Source organism: Xiphophorus hellerii, chromosome 1, assembly GCF_003331165.1.
Source record: "Xiphophorus hellerii strain 12219 chromosome 1, Xiphophorus_hellerii-4.1, whole genome shotgun sequence".
In the NCBI taxonomy this organism is placed as follows: domain Eukaryota; kingdom Metazoa; phylum Chordata; class Actinopteri; order Cyprinodontiformes; family Poeciliidae; genus Xiphophorus; species Xiphophorus hellerii.
Genome location: NC_045672.1, coordinates 28,754,204 through 28,772,424, shown reverse-complemented (window position 1 = coordinate 28,772,424; position 18,221 = coordinate 28,754,204). Strand labels below are relative to the sequence as shown.

General features: G+C 36.2%; 1 protein-coding gene across 9 annotated transcripts; it reads right to left on the bottom strand.

The window, feature by feature from the left end:
- Positions 1-1,059: 1,059 nt before the first annotated feature.
- On the bottom strand, positions 1,060-16,444 carry bcas1 (brain enriched myelin associated protein 1). 9 transcript variants are annotated; one of them, XM_032558539.1, is made up of 15 exons: positions 16,336-16,444; positions 16,121-16,192; positions 15,859-15,943; positions 14,890-15,203; positions 12,456-12,638; positions 11,530-11,589; positions 11,150-11,185; positions 10,723-10,938; positions 8,179-8,238; positions 7,988-8,029; positions 7,802-7,855; positions 5,700-5,822; positions 5,502-5,582; positions 4,969-5,184; positions 1,060-2,928 (listed from the first exon to the last, which is right to left on the bottom strand). In XM_032558539.1, the coding sequence occupies exons 2-15, from the start codon at positions 16,157-16,159 to the stop codon at positions 2,848-2,850; spliced, it is 1,590 nt and encodes a 529-aa protein (XP_032414430.1). In that variant the 5' UTR covers positions 16,160-16,192; positions 16,336-16,444; the 3' UTR covers positions 1,060-2,847. The 9 variants fall into 9 exon arrangements, with proteins under 9 accessions (XP_032414430.1, XP_032414449.1, XP_032414458.1 ...); XM_032558558.1 differs by having other exon boundaries at positions 5,700-5,819; XM_032558567.1 differs by having other exon boundaries at positions 7,802-7,843.
- Between the last annotated feature and the right edge of the window lie 1,777 nt (positions 16,445-18,221).

Genomic DNA, 18,221 nt, shown 5'->3' with positions numbered 1-18,221 from the left:
AAAGAAGGAAATGGAAAAGAACATTAAATTCAATCAGAGTGTTGATCTTAACACTCTTAATAAGTCAGGAAATGCCACACATAGGATTAAAGCAATAACTACAAAGTTTAAAACAACTGGATGAGTAATAAGACAAGCATTGACAGGAGCTCAAGTTTTTTTTTGGTATCTCCACATAAAGTGAAGAAGATGGTGAGGCAGGTATGAGAAAATACTCAAAGCTTACTTTTATAGAATTACAGCAGAAATTACATGCTCTAGTAATTTTTTGCTGGAGTTATGGAGTCACTTGTCTCCATGACAGTCCTTACATGCCTACCAGCTGTAATGTCCTACTAACTGTAAGCATGTGGAATTTACTCAATTTTGATTTTGACTAAAACTGTAAGATTTTTACTGAGATTAGTTTAAAAAAAATGGCATTATTTTAAATAACAATCTGATGTCTTTTGCCAGAAAATAAAAATAAGACCACTTTGCTAGTTTGACCAAGATACTGATGAAAGTCATGTAATAAAATCAACACAGAAACGATTCACCAGACACAAAATCTTTCTGTCATATGAGCTGTCACATTTTTCATACATATTTTTGTGTTGTGTGTGAGATTATGTTTCTGTTTCAACACTGATTTATTTTTAAGCATTTTGCACATCTTTACCAAAGGCCAATAACTGTGGAATGCTGTTTGCACAGGTCAGCTTTAAGCAGTTTAAAAAAGAGAAGAAAAAACAATGAACATGTAAAATGAAAAGAAACTGGGCTCATAACATCCAAAGAAAAACTTTGAAAGACCTGTAGAACTAGTGATCATGATTCAGATTTAAGACAGTACATTCAGTATTACTCTACTGAAGACATAAAGAAATTGGGGATTACGCAGGACCTTGGCACGGTATTGCAATACTTTCAGTTTTTCCTCTGTACTCTCTGACACTTGTGCTACACCTTGTTTGTCTGGGTTTTTGCCAAACCTGCTGACTCACAACTGTTGACTTTCCAGCAACACCCTGGAATTCCTTTTAAAGTTTCTTAATAGTAAAAGCGGCTGGAGAACAGTGAAGGGTGAATATGTTTATTGTCTCTGAGATGACAGAAGTTACACATGCATGTAAGCAATCAAAAGCGACTTAATTGTACATGTGACAAACACAAATGACGAACACCATAATAAGGCTTAGACTAAATGACAGGATGCAAAAGGACAGATGTGGATGAGACTTTGCCATCCCCAGTGTATTTGTTAACATTGGTATTTACAATCAGATGCCAAGGGAAACACAAAGATTTTCCCTTGGCATCATTTCTTGTATGACCCAGTATTTCAGTGCTAGGATATATTTATTTGCGCTTGTACATGCTGTTTAATTAAGGTGTTGCTTTTTTTTCTCTCCATATTTCTAAATATCTTTCATTTCAATTTTGTTGGAACTACTCCAGTACCAGAAGTGCCTGGATGACAACATAACCCACATGGCATCGCCACTTTGATTTTAGCACAGGAATTAGATACTAAAAGCAAAACACATGACTATATATTGCAAAAGCCCAGTATGTTAGAACATAAACAGGGAAAAGTCAGACTTGTCCTAAAAGTTTGTAGAAAAGATTTCACACTCACACTGCTACACTACTCAATATGATCAAAAATATAAATTTCAGTGAAGTTGCCATAATATCTCAATTTCACTTTGCAGTAAGGTGAATGTAAAAAGCCTCCAAACCATATCAAAATGCCAGGTTTGGGTGATGTAAAAAAAAAAAAAAACTCAAATAATTAATGTCAGATATGTTTCCACCTTTAGTGAAACCACAACTCAGATGAAATATAAACAGGCATATTTTTAGAGGGATAAATACAAATAAGGAACCTAAAATATTGCATAAATGATTAGTTCGGAAAAGTTCCTCCTTTTTTTTTGTCACCAGAACCCTGAAGGTTTTGATCCATCATTAACTAATTTGTCATAACTCCCTGGTTCAAGTTGAAGAAAAACAGTCCCAAAGTATGATGCTGTCACCACCATGCTTCACTGTGGCTGGTGTTCTGTTTGGTGATAGTTTCCTACACACTTTCAGTGTGAAATGAAGGCGTGTTTTTTGAAATGTTTTTTGGAACTTTTAGCCAGATTTGGATGTTTTTCTTAATAATAAAAGCCGTCCATCTTGACACATATGAGACTGCTGCATTGTGTGAGGTATAGATACATGACAGAAACTCCTGCAGCTCATTTAATGTTGCTGTAAACCTGGTCAGTTTTGTCTTTTTATTAATCTTGGAGTAATATCCAATTTGTAGTACTATCTGTGTTACACAACATTTTCTCAAATTGATGATGATGGATTGACCCTCTTCAAATATACCACAATAACTTCATTCCATGGAACATCTAGTGCCTCAGAAATTATCTTAAGAATCAGATTGTTCTGATGAATTCGAACCTCCCAGCAGAGCGTGACTGTTACTGGAAGCTGTGACTAAAGAAATGTCAGGAACAGAACAGCTGAATTACATTTGTGTTAATCAGAGGTGTGTTAAAGGTGGGAAAAGATCTTAAGTGTTTTATACTGGTTTGATTTTTTTTTTTTACATCAATATAAACATGAAATTTTAGCAGGTTGGGTAGAATATTTTATAGGCACAGTTTCTTCTTTTTTTCATCTACCCACATGTGATCCTTTCCTGAATCCTTTTAAAAGCACTCCTTTTCATATTGCAACATCTAAAAATATAGTTAATATGATGACGAAATATGACAGACACAAAGACAAAGTAAGAGCTAGAAAGAGGGGGAGGGGTAGCTGGTGGAAGGGTGGGGGGGTTCTGTACAGGGAAACTTAAAGGGTTCATTTGGTTTTCTCAGATGCTGTAGCAGCAGTCGCTGGTTCTGTCTGGACCCCAGCATCTGTAGAGTGGCGTTTCTGACCCTATAAATAAGAAGGGAGAAAACGGTAAATTCTTGTTCACTGTAAAACTGTCTGCACAACTATATTTAACCACAGGAAATGACCTCTTTTACCACTATTTCCTTAAACTGCCTTACCAGGAGCTTGTCTATAAGAGAAAAAAAAATGTAGCTGACAACAAAGTGAAGTGTGTTGACTTTAAGTCAGCATAGCTGTACTAAACCACTGCTGGGTGTAAAACTGAAAGTTGAGAAACATGAAGTGGCATGCTAATCTGCTTTGTTCTCAGCAGAGCATGGCCTGTACTTCCAATAATACAACAAATGGCTGCTGCCATCTAGTGGGGAGTAAAGAAAATTAAACTGAAGAGTGTTAATCACATGAGGCAAATACAGACATGGCAAAAAATAAATTATGCCTTCTGTTAACTCTAAGATTTTATGTCTAGGAACCAATAATATGCATGATTTTAATAATTTACCACATAATAGATTTTACAAGTGTATTGTTTTGTTTTCTTTTTTGAAAAAGAGGAATCAAAAATAGAAAATCTGCATGTAAAACCCCCCAAAATATCTGATTCAACTTAACTTGCACAACTAACTTTAGCAGAAATAACAATAGTTGGTTTCTAACTGACTTCTTTTCTTTCATATTATTGCAGAGAAATGTTGGCCTGTTATTATTTATGTTGCGGCTTCAAGTCTTTGAGATTTGCAGATATTTGCTCTCTGAGGGTCTCACAACATCATTTCTGTCAGGTTGGGATATGGTTTGAACAAGACTATTGCAGCACCTTGGCTCACGTCTTTTTCAGCCATCTGTTTGAAATCAATATCCTGTTGATGACCCAGTTTGGGTCAAGCCACATAGCATGTATTTTGACTGTTTATTGCTTTATATTAGCACTCCCTGTCCTAATTAATCTTTTCTAATTAGTCTTTTAATATTGCCTGATCATGAACTCTGTCAAAGATGTAATTCTTGTTTTTTGTATCTTACTGAACTTATTGGAAATTACCTTATAGGTCTCACCAAATTAATGGGGAGCAACAATTATATTTCTGAGCTCACTGCTGTTGTCTTCCCTTTCTGGGATTGTGACTGAACACATCTGTATGTTCCAGACCTGCAAAAGGCTTTCTTTTTTTCAAGACTGTTGGCACATGAAACAAAGATCAGTTGATTGAACACATGGCTACTGTTTTACTTTTAAATCCAATCTGAGCAGTAAATTAGTTTTGTTCCAATAACGCTATGAAATCTGTTACATGATTCTCAGTACTTTAGATTAGATCTCAATAATTTTCTAAAAAAGTAAAGATGATCTTTTCAGTTAGGATTATGTCCTGATTGAAATAGGGCGTACTTTCTTTTATCTATAACTACAAACATGCATCTTAAAGGGAAGTGAATGCTGCAAGTCAATGACTTCATAAAATCTGCTATAGGCTTCTGTAGATCAGGGTGTCCAAAGTGTGGCCTGGGAACCTTTTGTGTCCCTTGAAATGTTTTTGTGTAGCCTCTGATGACAAATTAAGCAAAATAAAAATTCGGCAAACAAAATGGAAAACAATTGATGACCTGACCATTTTTGAAATAGTCTTTTTTTTCTTTTTATAATCATACAAAGCCTTTTTTATGTCTTTAATGATATACAGATTTAACAAAAGTGTGTTTATTGTTGAGCAGGTAAAACTAAATTAAAAAAATTCACAATATTTTTGTATTTTTAATTTAATGAATTTTGTGGCCCACCAGTAGTTTAAATTTGCAAGGTTTTGGATCCCAATGCAAAAAGTTTGGATACCACTGCCTTAAGTAGAAAAGTTTTTGTTTTTTAACTACAAGATTATGTGTCTATCAATGTATGAATAACTGGATAATTTAATTGACATTTTTTCCTGTGACGTGCCTTAAAATGACACATGTTGTGAATTGACACTATATAAATAAACTGAACTGAATTAAATAGAAGTAAGTTGCACATAATTTAAACATGTCACTGGACCTCAACTGCTGCTTTAACAAGATCTGGGAGAAAAGTGAAGCTCCTCTCACCAGATTTTTGAAGAACAGCTGGATGGAGTTCCTCTTCTCCAGTCTTTTGGGCTGACTCGCTGCATCGTCTCCAGCCGGAGAGGAGGCCGCCGCCGGCTTGCTATCTACAACTGCCTCTGACTTGGCCACAGCTTTAGGTTCCTCCTTAGCTTTAGCAGGTTGAGGCGACTCTGCGGGAGCGGGCGGGGTTGGAGTCGTCATTTTGGGGTCAGCAGCCTAAAAGAGAAGCATAAAGTTTAGCTGTTCTGCTCCAGTATGAGTTTAGGGTAAAGTGGCTGTTATTGCTGCTCGGAGTTTGAACTCCGAGGGGAGATTTGAACCGACATTAAGATGCACACCTGCTGTTAGGACACAGCTTGCATTTTGACAGACGAGCACACACGGTCTGAGAAATTGTTATGATTTTTGAATATGACAGCAAACAAACGGAGAGACGCTTCGAGCAAATAAGCTGTTTAGAGCACGTTTGAATCTCAGATGGCATTATTCTGGTTAATAATGCATCTATTCACACAAGAAATGATGCTATTTACCAGGCCAGTTGATTTCTTGAGGAACCGAACTCCACTTGTGGAGGCTGCTTGGACTTTTGTGGTCATGGTATCTAACAGTACCTCAAGTTCACATCAATCTGTTACTCGCTGACAGGTGATTTTTATCACAATGCATGCTTATAGATATTCAACAATTTTAAGGGGAAGAGGGGAAATCTGAAGTGAGTCAGTTCTTACTTTGGGCTTGAAGAGAGACATGAAAGATGATTTGGAGGTTAGCTTCTTTTCCTCCTGAACAGGAGGAGGCGGTTCCGGCTTCGCTGCTGCCTCCAGAGTGCCAGCTTTGGAAGGATCCACCTTCTTTTGTCAAAACAACACAGAGGAAAAAACACAAATCATGAGACGTACACAAACCCAAGGGCGCGGCCGTCAATGTAGCTGACAGAGTGAAAGCCGGAGCTGCCACCTGTGACAGGAGAGAGGAGGAATTCCAATCAGAAAATACGGGAGAGGGAAGGAAAAAGTTCCTGAAGGAAGAAAGAAACCCAAACAATCTGTTATGACAACAACAAGAATTGATGTTTTTAACAGCCAATGTAGGAAGGAATCCCAGAAAATAGAAAATGTCAGTCTCAGAGGACACAGAGATTCTCCACCTCCAAAGAATTATCAAGAAAGTTGAAGATTTTTGGGAAACAAATGTGTTTTTCCAAAAAGTAAGACATTTGTACTTTTTAATAAAATACATGAAGATAAATTTAATACATCACCTAATTTGGCCTTTAATTTGGTTCTAATAAATAATAATAAAAAAAATGAAATATGTTTTTGCATGAAAAATACAAAAGCTGCTGAGTTTTGGACTTACTGCAACAGATAAAGGTGGCTAAAGAGCAGATGTGCAGCCAGGTTCCAACTGTGGCTTAAGTTATAATGAATCAATATAACACTAGAAACAAACTACATTTTTTCATGTAAATAATTTTTTGGGGAACAAAAACTAATCAACTTATTTTCCATAATCTTCAACTCTCCAATGGTTCCATTTAGCTTCTTCCCTTAGCTGTGGTACGTCTTCCACCAATTTTGCAATTTTGATAATTGTCATGGTGGAACGGGTTCAGTGTGAAGGAGTGATTCTGTGTTATCCCAAACCAAGGAAATAAGACCCCATGCAACCCTTTTTCTGGAAAAAGTCTAGAAGATTTAATTGAAAATACTGCAGAGCTTTGTCTTTAAACAGTCCAAAATATACATTAAAAATCGGAATTTGTTTTGACCTGAACTAAGTTGTTGAAAGTCAGGCTTGGTTACCTAATCTGATCAATTTTCAGCATCTTTCAACCAGATGTAGTCATCTACAGACATCTTCTAGAAGTGGTCTCTTCAGCTTTTCCATTTTTTGACTGGAGGCAACGTTATGAGTTCAGTTCAATCAAGTAAATATTTTAAAAAGATTAATTCACGCCGAGTTGTATTTTGTTTAATAACACCTCTTAGTAGGTGGGAGCAAAGGATGGAGATTTATTGCATTATTATCGTGAAATATTTCTTATACTCATAAGAACTTAGATTTATTGTAACGGTAAATTTCAGTTAACGATGTCTGAAACTCCCAAAACTGATGGTATTGCTGGAATTATTTTTTGCCATTTTCTCCCCTGATGGTTCCATGAGTGCATCAATAAACAACAAATTCAAAAACATAATGAAATATAGATTCTGTGTGCAGTGTGTGTGTTTAAAAGATTGCATTTGGTCTCTGGACTGGTTCACTGCCTAAAATGGATGTGAGACAATATGCAAAATCTAGTCTTTCTGGAATAAACATGAACCTTACTGAAAATGGGATCATCTTAGGTTAACTCATTACTACCTTTATGTCTAAGAAGTGGTGAGAAGTTCCTGAGGTGTCTCAAAAACTACCTAAATGTTATGAAGATCCTGTGGCTAACTTTGTTTAAAGAATTTCTGTGTTTGTGGGGTGCTTTTCATCATGGTATTATGTTCAGAAGTATAAAATGTTAAAGATATTTAAGTTTTTCAACCTTTCACAGAGAGTTTTCAAATTTTTCTTCATGTGTTTTTTCCGTTATTTTCTCACACTCTTCCCCAATGCGGTAGAAAACAAGTGTGGGTGTTTTTGTTTCATTTTTACTCCAATCAGATTTTCTAATCACTACATTCAGTTTCATTTACATTTCTTTAAACCACCGCAGCTTTCTGGAAACAGGGTTGTCAGTGAGAAAGCATTGATTTGAATAACTTCAAAGATGCATGCAGAATGGAAATAAAGAGTGAAAAGAACTACTATCCTGGCGGCCATCTTGCATATTTACCTCCTCTTCTCCAACTTGCTGGTCCACTTCCACAGCAGCTTGCTGAGATTCAACCTTATTTTCAGTTTTATAAGCAAATGCAAATTTAATATAACTTTTGTACCAGAATGGAGATTTAAAGAAAATTTTATCCAACTATTGAAAAGAGAATGAAAAGCCAAAATTGAGAACTTTTTTTTTGTTTACCTGCATTTCTACAACAGGCTCTGGTGCCTCCACTGCTGTCTCCTGCAGAGTAAAATTGGTTTTATATTCTGAACCCATTTATACTGAGATAAAAATTAAATACCCTTAATTAAAGGATGATTTCACCCAGAGTGAGGTATTCACTCTAGTATATAGATTTTATGAATAGATACCAGAGTCTCTTAAGTTACCTGTACTTCTACAACTGGCTGTACCTCTACTTCAATAGCTTGTGCTTCTTCCTTGATAGTCTGCAGGACAGTGAAGGAATTATTACGTTTAGTGAAATCTTAAAGAGATAAGAAAGCTTTATCTCACAATAAAATGACACTTTTGCCAATGGCATTTCAATTTAAGTGCATGTGGATATACAGTATGTATACCTTAATTTGCATCCAATCCTGCATTAGAGCTCACTTTCCGGTATTCGTTAACATTTTTCACTTCTGGCCCCGATGCCAATTCATAGGAATGCAACACCTGGTGCAAATGCTAATTTTCAATCAAGCTGTAACCACTGGGACCACAAGATTTGCACAGTGTCTCATCACTTCATAGAAAAACACATTTATAATTAGAGCTTAATACATTTTATTGGTCTAAGTTAATGCTCCCTTTTCTCATTCTAAGAAATCCTGCATTTCTCAAAGAGTGGGAGGTAAAGAAGTTTTGTTATTGGAGATAAAAAAGAATTTAGCTGCTTTTTTATTTCATGTAAATCTAGATTGGCATAAATATACATAAAACGGTTTAACCGGGGCGTGCCGTGGTGGCGTAGGGGTTAGCGCGACCCACATTTGGAGGCCTCAAGTCCTCGACGCGGCTGTCGCGGGTTCGACTCCCGGACCCGGCGACGTTTACCGCATGTCTTCCCCTCTCTCCTTCCCCCTTTCCTGTCAGCCTACTTCATGAAAAGGGACTCTAGAGCCCACAAAAAGACCCCCTGGAGGGGTAAAAAAAAAAAATAAAAAAATAAAACGGTTTAACCAATATTTTTAGGGATCTCCTTGATGCCTTTTGCAAAACACAAATAGCTGGGACTTGGGCACCTTCCGGCTGTCTCTGTGAGTTTTAAAACTACCAAAGTGACATGAAGTTTCTTGTAAACGTGTTGCTTTTGGCACTACTTGTGAAACGAGGTAGTGACAGAGCCATAACACTTGATTTATGAAAGGGCAAGCGAGTGCTGTGGCTGGAGGATGTGATGAAGAGAATACGGTATCTGTTGGTCGTAGGATTTACTGCAAAAATCTGTTATTATTCTAGTCATTCACATTTTAGAAGGACCAGATAAATTTCACTGTGGGACGGTCAGTTGGGTTGATGTTTAAATTTAAAACAAAACCAAGAAGGATGCCTTGGTGTTACATTGTGGAGCAGCAGTAAGAGGACAGACTGTCACTGAGTGGGTTGTAATCCAATTGTATTTTTGACAAGTTTTACAAACCTTCAATCTGTTTTGGCCTTTAGACTTTGAGATGCACGACACAAATTTAATGCACAGCAAAATTTCACTGCTGTGTCTCCTGTGTCTGGAATGCCAGCCTTCATTTTTCAAAGCTGACATTTGTGTGGGACTTTATGATTGGTGATTTATTTACAGCCAGAGGCATTGTGAAGAGCTGAATTTTAACATTTTGACATTAAAGTTGAACTAAAATCCATGTTTTAGTCTTTACAATAAATATTTATTTGCGACTTTAGTGGTCCTTCAAAGAACTCAAACACATTAAACAAAATGTCTGAAGATCAAACATCAAAAAACCTTCAAAATGGTAAAGGCCTGATGTAAAGACATTTATGTTATGAATAAATGAGGCTCTGTACTAAATTAATTGTCACCAGAAATTGTATGTTTTACAATATGTTAAAAAAATTTGAAGAGTATTTGTTTTTTGTTTTTTTGCATCACTTAAATTTTACAGTTTTGTTAAATTTTATAGGCTGTCCTGCTTCTTTCACATAAGCAATTTTAATACTAAGTAAGCTACTGCAGGGAGTAAAAAGACTGCACAACAGGTGAGACATGCAATATTTGCATTGCCCTAACACAGAGGTGCAAAATCACTGGTTGACTCAGAAGTTGCTGAAGTTGAAATCTTGCAGATCAGGTCAGCACAATTAAGTTGTGAGTCATTTATGTTCTATGCCAGAACAACACAAAACTTCTTCAAAAGGTTTGTCGCTACCAGAAACTAAAAGAATACAGAGTTCATGGATATGCTAACCGTTTCTACTTTATCTGCTCAACTAGATGGAAATCTGAACATGAGTGTTTATGGTTATTCACCATAATACTTAATAGCCAGTAGTTTATATCGATACAGTTTATATTGATACATCTTATGCAATAATAATGATTAAAGGAGATGCTGGATGGATTTCTTTTAGCCAGACAAGCATTTTCATGCTTACTATTTGCATTTCCTCTGAAAAGATTTGATTACATGAAAGAGGCAACTTTACTCAACTGCTGCGTCAGCTAAGATACAACACTTGGCATCTTTCTGCCACTCCCAGACAAACCAGCTTCTGTCCAATTGGGAGCCAGATGAGTCATGGTCAGTGTGAGGATATAATAATCTACTGTACCACCTCTGTACGATTGGCTCTGCTAGCTGAAACACTTCTCCTTGACCCTTCTCGCCTTATATCAGTTCCTTAAGACGACATCTTTTACACTATATGCAGTGTAAAATGCATATAGTGCAGCTGAACTTGTTGTGTTTCTTTACCTTTGGTCGGAAGAATTTACTCAGAGCATCTTTTGTCGATTTTCCTTTTGCGGACTCGGGTTCTTTTGCAGAAGCTTTTGGTTCTTCTTTTTGTGTTGGCTTTGCAGCTTTGGCAGCTGGTTCTCCTTTGGTCTCCAGTCTCGGAGGCTCTGGGGGTGGCGGGGGTGGAGCAGGCATTCCTTTGGGTGCTGCAGACTGTTCTGATGTCTGTGCAACCTATTCAAAACAGAAAAATGATATATTGATGCAAAGATAACAATACAATGATGTTTACCAACAAGCATATTTTCTAGCAGCAAGCTCAGGTTAGATTTTTATCTACTTTAAATGATTAAATAGTCTTATTTTTGTAAAATCGGCACATAGGGTAAATTCTGAAGGTGGTTTCTTTTGAACTTTAAGATGCTGCATTGGGTTATATGCTCACAGTGGTGGGTTCTGCAGGTGCGGTCTCCTTCTGGGACTATTTTGCAACAAAAAAAGGAAGCAGTTAGGAATACACGGTTAAAAGAAGCAAATAAAAATCAGCAAAAAGCTCATTATGCACCACTATAAGTAACAAATATGCTCCATTTTTAGGAAACAAGACATCATTATTTCAAAAGGAGGGCCAAAAATAGAAATACACTGTATCTAACTACAATTTGCAGCTGAAATTCCCAGACTGGTAGAAAACTTGCTAATTAGCCCTCTGCATTTTGCAATCACTTCTAACAGCTTTGGGAATAGAAATGCGGTGTGATAATCAGCACTTGTAGGAAAAGGAAAGAGGGTCGATAATAAATTCAGCACTGAACATCTGTTCACCTGATCTTTTGCGGCATCGGGAGCAGCTGTTTCCTTTTTAGGTGTTTTTGTGGGAGAAACCTGTGATACAATAGAATGGGAAAATGAATTAACCAGAAAAATATTTCAAGTCTAAATGCAATCTGATATCAACACATCAGAACACGTTTACATTGTGTATTTATGGTGTAAGGCACTTTGAATTGCACTCCTTCCAATTTATGAAGAATTTAAGCATCTTAAAAAAAAAAAACTCCCAGTCAGAGGATGTGATTGATGCTGCACCAGCTAGCAAAGCTAACTATTATTTCTATAAAACCAAAGCCTTTTTAATGAATTCAGCCTTTATGAGAAGCTAGCCGAGGCAGACAGAGTGCACACTGAGGTCTCTGACAGAGCGCGTACAGTACATGTGCTGTCATTGTGACGGCCATTGTGCTCCGGAGATGGCGTAGGCCTGCCCGCGCACTATCTGCACAAATCTCAACTTCCAGCGGCACAGGCCTCTCTTGTGAGCTCACCCTATGGGACGAACAAAAGGCCACCACATTCCCTCATGTTCAAAGACTTGATTAGCATGGGGCTGGGGCAGTGGTAACTCTTTAAAACACCATGCATCCAAAAGACAGCATGATGAAGAGGAAATACAATGGCTGCTTGTTGTAGGATTTCCATCAGGCAGTCATCATAATTTCATTTACAGTGAAACGCTGATGTTAGAGCTTTTACAGACATTCAGATTGTAATTATTTGAAAAAAATTAACTACTTTTAATAATAATTACCTTTTTTTTTTATCAATCTCCAATTTACATAATTTTTCCTTTCACAGTTTCACAAAATTAGATTCTTGATTTTAATTTAATGCACCATTTCTTCACAATACAAACAACTAGACATTTCAACAGTGTTTAAACATGACCTAAATTCTCACACAGTGTCACTTACTAGTGTTTTAAAGAAGTTCATAACTGGATTCTCCTCAAGCTCGCTCTCCTCTCGGCTTTCCTCAGGCTGATCGTTTCCGTTCTCGCTTTCAGGAACTGTCTGTTCCTCTGGACTCGACTCTGTAGTCGCTCCGACCTCTGGCTCAGTCACAGGTTCCGACTCTTGCTTTACGTTTGCCGTCTCCTATATGCCGCCAGAGAGAATGGGCCTTTGAGGAGGATGTTGGAGCAGCAGAGCTGATATGCAAGCAGTGAGTGTCTTAATCGCAGCATTGAGATGGGAGCACAATTCCAACCATGCCTCTGCCTACTCGGGGCATTGTCAACAATCAGGCCTTTTATTAATGTGTGTGTCCCACCCCTCACTCATTGATATTCAACAATGTGTGAGAGTTATGCCTTGTGAGATGTTAGGAAAGCCAACTGTCTTGCAATGTCCATATGGTTGGTTGATATGATTTAAAATGACTTCTATTTTGAAGTTGTTTGAATTTCACAACTTAGAATTTTGTAATGCAACCACAATTATGCAATGTTTAAGTAATTTATTTATTTTTTACTTTTTAACTTGATTATTCTTTGTATATTTTATTGAAAAAATAATTATAATTTGTGAAAAAAGTATTATTTGTGAGTACACTGTCTAGGAATAACACCAGGTATTTAAAATTAGCCACAGTTTCAACAGGCTGGCCATCAAGTTGAAACTGTGTGTATGTTAAAGTTAACTGAAAAGCTAATGTTAGCTAACGTTCTGTATCATGTGGGATATCAGTAGCAAGTTGATCTCCAATAACACTGATTATCTTTGTGTGGAACAGTGGCAGACTGGGTCACTGATGCACACAGGAAGCAAAACCTAGCTGTGTCTTTTCTGATCCAGTATACAAGTTAATGGAGCTCAAATTTCTTAAGAACTTTCATGCTGGTGCCAGAAACCTGCAGCATGGTTTAATAAATATGGGGCTTCATAAGAGGTATCTTTATGAGGTTCTTTAGTTTTTGCAAGTTCAGTTAAATCATCCAGAAACCTCAACTTCTGCCTTTGAGTTCTTCGTAGGCTCATTTATTGTTACTGGGTTGAACGTTTTGCTGTTTTATTTTTATTTTTTTGTATGTCCATTTTGGCTGTGAGAATATCCTCAGACCCATATAACCAAATATCTGCCAGGATTCAACTCTTATGCTCTTCTAATCTAGAACAAACTTCCAGAAAACGGCAAAACATTCGAAACAGTTCCTTAAAATCAGGGCTAAAAATCCACATGCTTAGAGATGCCTTTCATTCATAATAACTGGAACATTGATCAATGTATTTGATGTATATTTGCTTGATGATTTTGATAATGTCATTTGACAAAATGCATTATCAAAATGGCATTTTGATAATTGTGTTTTTATGGTGTAAGGCACTTTGAATTGGACTAAATCCAATTTATCAAGAATTTCTGAGCCTAATGCTATATAATTTTAGCATTCTTGAATTGGTTTGCAGTATTACGCTCATCATGTATAAACTCTAGCTTCTCCATACTGACCACTTCCTCACTTAAAAGCACAGATTTTATTAAGAACTGATCACCTTGATTCCAACTTGAATAATTTGTTATGAAAGTCAGGATTAGTATTTATCACAGAGTGAGCACTGAGGCAATAAAACACACCTCTGGGCAATTTAGAAATATATTTTTTTCTGTTCATTAACCGTTCTAGTTGATGAAATGTAATCTGAAATCACAATATGCAGACATTTAATTTGCTTCATAGATTATTCCATAGTCAAAAACAGTTTTTTACTCATTTATCTGTAACTCTTGCAGTATGCAAATTATCTGTTGGCATTTTATATCTGTAATTTTTTTGTTTTATTTCTATTATATCATAGCACAAAAAATGTTGGCTTGCATTCAATGCTTTCTTGACCAGATATTGAATCATATACAGTATTATTGGTATTTAAAATAATAAATAAATACATGTTTTGCAGCTTTCACAGCAAATTTAACTTCTGTGTAATGTTGTTGCTGTTGCATATTTTGACATTGTAATATAAATGTACTGCACTGTGTATATGAAATTATATGCAATCATGACAGTAAATGTCTTAATGATTACAGGCATAAAAAATGTTTTCCATTTATATAATAAAGTTATCAAAACTATGAAAAGTACCAATGTAATAAAATATGCATTCCGTAGTATACAGTATATAAGAGAAAAATATATGATTTTCTATTTTGTTTGTTTTGTTTTTTAGATTTTTAAATTGTTTTGCTAAAGTGTATTTTTGTACTGAAATTAAAAAAGTAGTTTTTGCAGACCTTTAGCACAAAATGCTTGTACCTGTTTATATTATTGTGCAACATGCATAGGATGTGTTGATGATGATTAAAATACATTGTTGTGAATACAAAATAGAGGACTCTTGCACTCACCTGCTGAGGCTCAATGTGAAGCTGACTTGCATCCACTTGCTCTTCACTAGAGAGCTTTTCCTTTTCCTGAACCTCAGTTTTCTCTTCCGCTTTCCGGTCTTTCTTTTTGAAGAGTTTGCCAAAACCATGACTTTTCTCTTTGCGTTTCTTGACTGGTTCCGTGTCGGTTGGTGGGGAGTCAGTGGTTTCAGACACACTTTCAGCTGGAGCTGGTTCTGGCTCTGGTTCAGCTGTCACATTATCGGGTTCAGCTTTCGTCTCAAGTTTTGGAGACTGCAGCTTGCCATTCTGATGAACTGTGATGTCACTCTTAACTGTAAAAAACAGAATACCAGACACAATGATTATTTATTGTTGAAAATATCACTAAAACAGACTCTATGAAAGTCCTATTTAGTGTAAATATGGAGTCTGAGATGATTTTTTAAATAATTACACAGCTGTTTCTGCTAGGCATCAATGCACATTAGGATTTTAAGCCACTTGCATGCAACATTTAATTGATATCCTAATGTCTAATTCTTCATGAAGTAAACATGGGCTACTCAGTGCAAGAAAGTGGCATCTTTATCTCCAGGGTCAACATTCCAGCTCTTAGACAAACTATAGAGCCGGTGGGAATTGCTCAGCACTGCTGTCGCTGCAGCAACACAAACCTCACTGTGACAGATCAAATAATCGCTCCTTGTCAGCGTTCCTGAGACTACGCCCAGAGTTTACATTAGGGGATCCGACACAGGACCAGGCTGGGAGGCTCTGTATTTGCAGAGACTTATGAGTCTGAATGGTAAGTCAAATAGGGACATTTAAAAGGTCAGCCGATATAGCCTGAATATTTTCCCAGAAAGTGGAATTTGGTGAAAGGTGAAAACAAGAAGGATAAATATTTTCAGTGCATAGCTTTGCTCATTCTGCCAGTAAACCAAGGTCTATTTTGAGTAAGAAATTAAAAGGAGGGAGAAAAGTCACCATCAGCCTCCAATCCATTGAGTGTGATGCTTGCAGAGATGCCATTCACTGATCCATTTTCATATTTTTCTGGAATTGTCCCATTCTATGGATAAATAAGGAAAACAAAGCATCTCTGTTCAAAAATAACATGTAGCTACATCACATTCACCAGTTTTAAGGCATGCTGTTCTCCCATGTGCATTCTGGTACTGATGGACAGTCATTTGTAAAGTTCAAGATTTGTTGTGCAGGTTTAGTGTTTACTATGTAGGATTTTTACCTCAGTTACGTCTTCAGGAGTTGACTGTTCGTTTCCCATGATGGTCCCAGTCTGGGTTTGCCACCCTTTCTTCTAAAACACATCCAGCACAATAAGAAAACTTTTGGATATGAAATGTTTTATAGAGACATAAAACAAAGTAGAGAAATCAAATATTTGAATCATTAAAAGTACAATTAATGAGTGTTGTGAGTATGTTTAGTCAAATATTTTACCTTGTGACACTCCTGTAGGTCAAGTGACTCCAAGAAAAAAAGAATATATGCCTGTCAGAGAGATGGATGCACTCCTCCTGTCTTTCTGCCTGCATATAAAGGCTGTTATTGACAGACTGTTTTATGTATGCTTTAAAATGGGTGTGACTGTTTTGAAGCAGTCAGCTGGATTTCCTACAGTAAAAAAATCATCTTAAACTTTGGTGATCTCTAAGTTAGAAAACATACTGCAGATCTTGTAGTGAGTTTACAAGGGGGAAAATAACACAAACATATTTTCATTGAGTTTTAAAGTCTACCGCATAAAAATGAGGCAGTGCAGAACAGGTTGTTGATGACTGTCACCCAGAATAACAGGATACGAATGAAGGATGTTGTTTTGGCATGCATCCATTAGTAACTTATTACATATATATATATAGATGTTTACACTAATATTGCTTCATTTTTTTTATTTTTAAAGGAGAATCTTGAATGTTTATGTCATTATGAGCATTTTCTGTTTCTTATTTGCGTAGCATGAAGCAACCCTTGAACTTTGACTTTTTTATCTGCAAAGAGATTCTGCTCTCCTGCCCACTTTAAATAGCCTGCTAGGTTTTTATCAGACAAACGTATCCCTTAATTTAGACCAAAAGTTTACCACTTTTATGATTCAAAGACCAGTTTTGCCCTTGGTCTTGTTAAATAAACCTCGTTTAGAGCAGCTAAAGTTCTAATGTTACATGACCCTTTTAAAAAAGACGGCTTTCTGCTAGATGTCTACCCTAGAAATCTTGTTTTTATTTTGAAGCACCGTGTTATCTCTATTTTTCTATTCTATTTCTATTTTTAGGTTAAAGAAAAACTTTTAACTTTTGTAAAAATAAACAAAAAAAAAAAACAAAGAAAAAAGGATTAATAAATTTTCTCTTAAAGTATATTAATAGTGGTGCAAAAAATTTCGGTGGTTCCAAGAAGCATGTTTTTACTCATTCTTTTCTTTATCATTTTAAGCCAAAGTTATTAAGAGTTGCTGACTGTCAGTTTCTGAACATAAAGATGTTTTCCAGACATTACATTCTGTAATTGCATGATTCTGCATTGCAGCTGCATTAAATGTTTGTCTGTTTTTAACAGGATTTTTACAGATTAATCCACAAATTAAACAATTTGCTTCAATGTTGCATGAGCAATGTCAAATTAATAATAATGAAACTTTTATTCTGTGAAAAATCTGGAGGTGTTTAAATACCCTCAATAAACAAAACACCTTTTAGAAGCTGTTGTAAATAATAATAATAATAATAATAATAATAATAATAATAATAATAATAATAAAACATATTATTTTGGATAAAGTCACATCTGTAAGGCTTTCTGGTGTCACAGAGGAAGAACTCTTGTGACTGGCTAATTTCAGGTTGCCTTTAACTCATTGGCCAGTTGTATGTCTGATGCAACACATGACACACAAGAATCCACTTTTGATCTGGTGAGACACTACATCCATTGAGTCGACCACAAACAAGTGCTCTGGAAGAAAGTGTGAGGCCATCTGTCCAACAGCTGAAGCTTGGCTGAAACTGGGTCATACAAGCAATGAAGGATGGTTCTGAACGTAAACTGAGCCAAAATTCTCTCAGAGCTGAATACAGTTAGACTAGTTTGACTTCATATTTGCTCAATAAATAATGACAGTATTGAAGTTGTAGAGTGCTTTTGTTATCAATTTGACAATATGGGTATATGTAAGTGATCTTAAAACCTGATGAAGACCAGAACATGTATTTTTCTAGATACATGAAAGTCTTGAACTGAGAGCATGTGCTTTCTTTTCACAACAACTCTACCATTAAATCATACATCATGCTCCTCAATTTGTTTTGTTAAGTATAATATCAATA

Coding starts and splice junctions, on each gene's coding strand:
- bcas1 (XM_032558539.1), bottom strand. CDS start 16,159: ATGGGAAACGAACAGTCAACTCCTGAAGACGTAACTGAG. Junction 5,583..5,699: donor TGTCTCTCTTCAAGCCCAAA/GTAAGAACTGAC, acceptor TGTGAACTTGAG/GTACTGTTAGATACCATGAC. Junction 2,929..4,968: donor AGCTGTTCTTCAAAAATCTG/GTGAGAGGAGCT, acceptor TCTTATTTATAG/GGTCAGAAACGCCACTCTAC.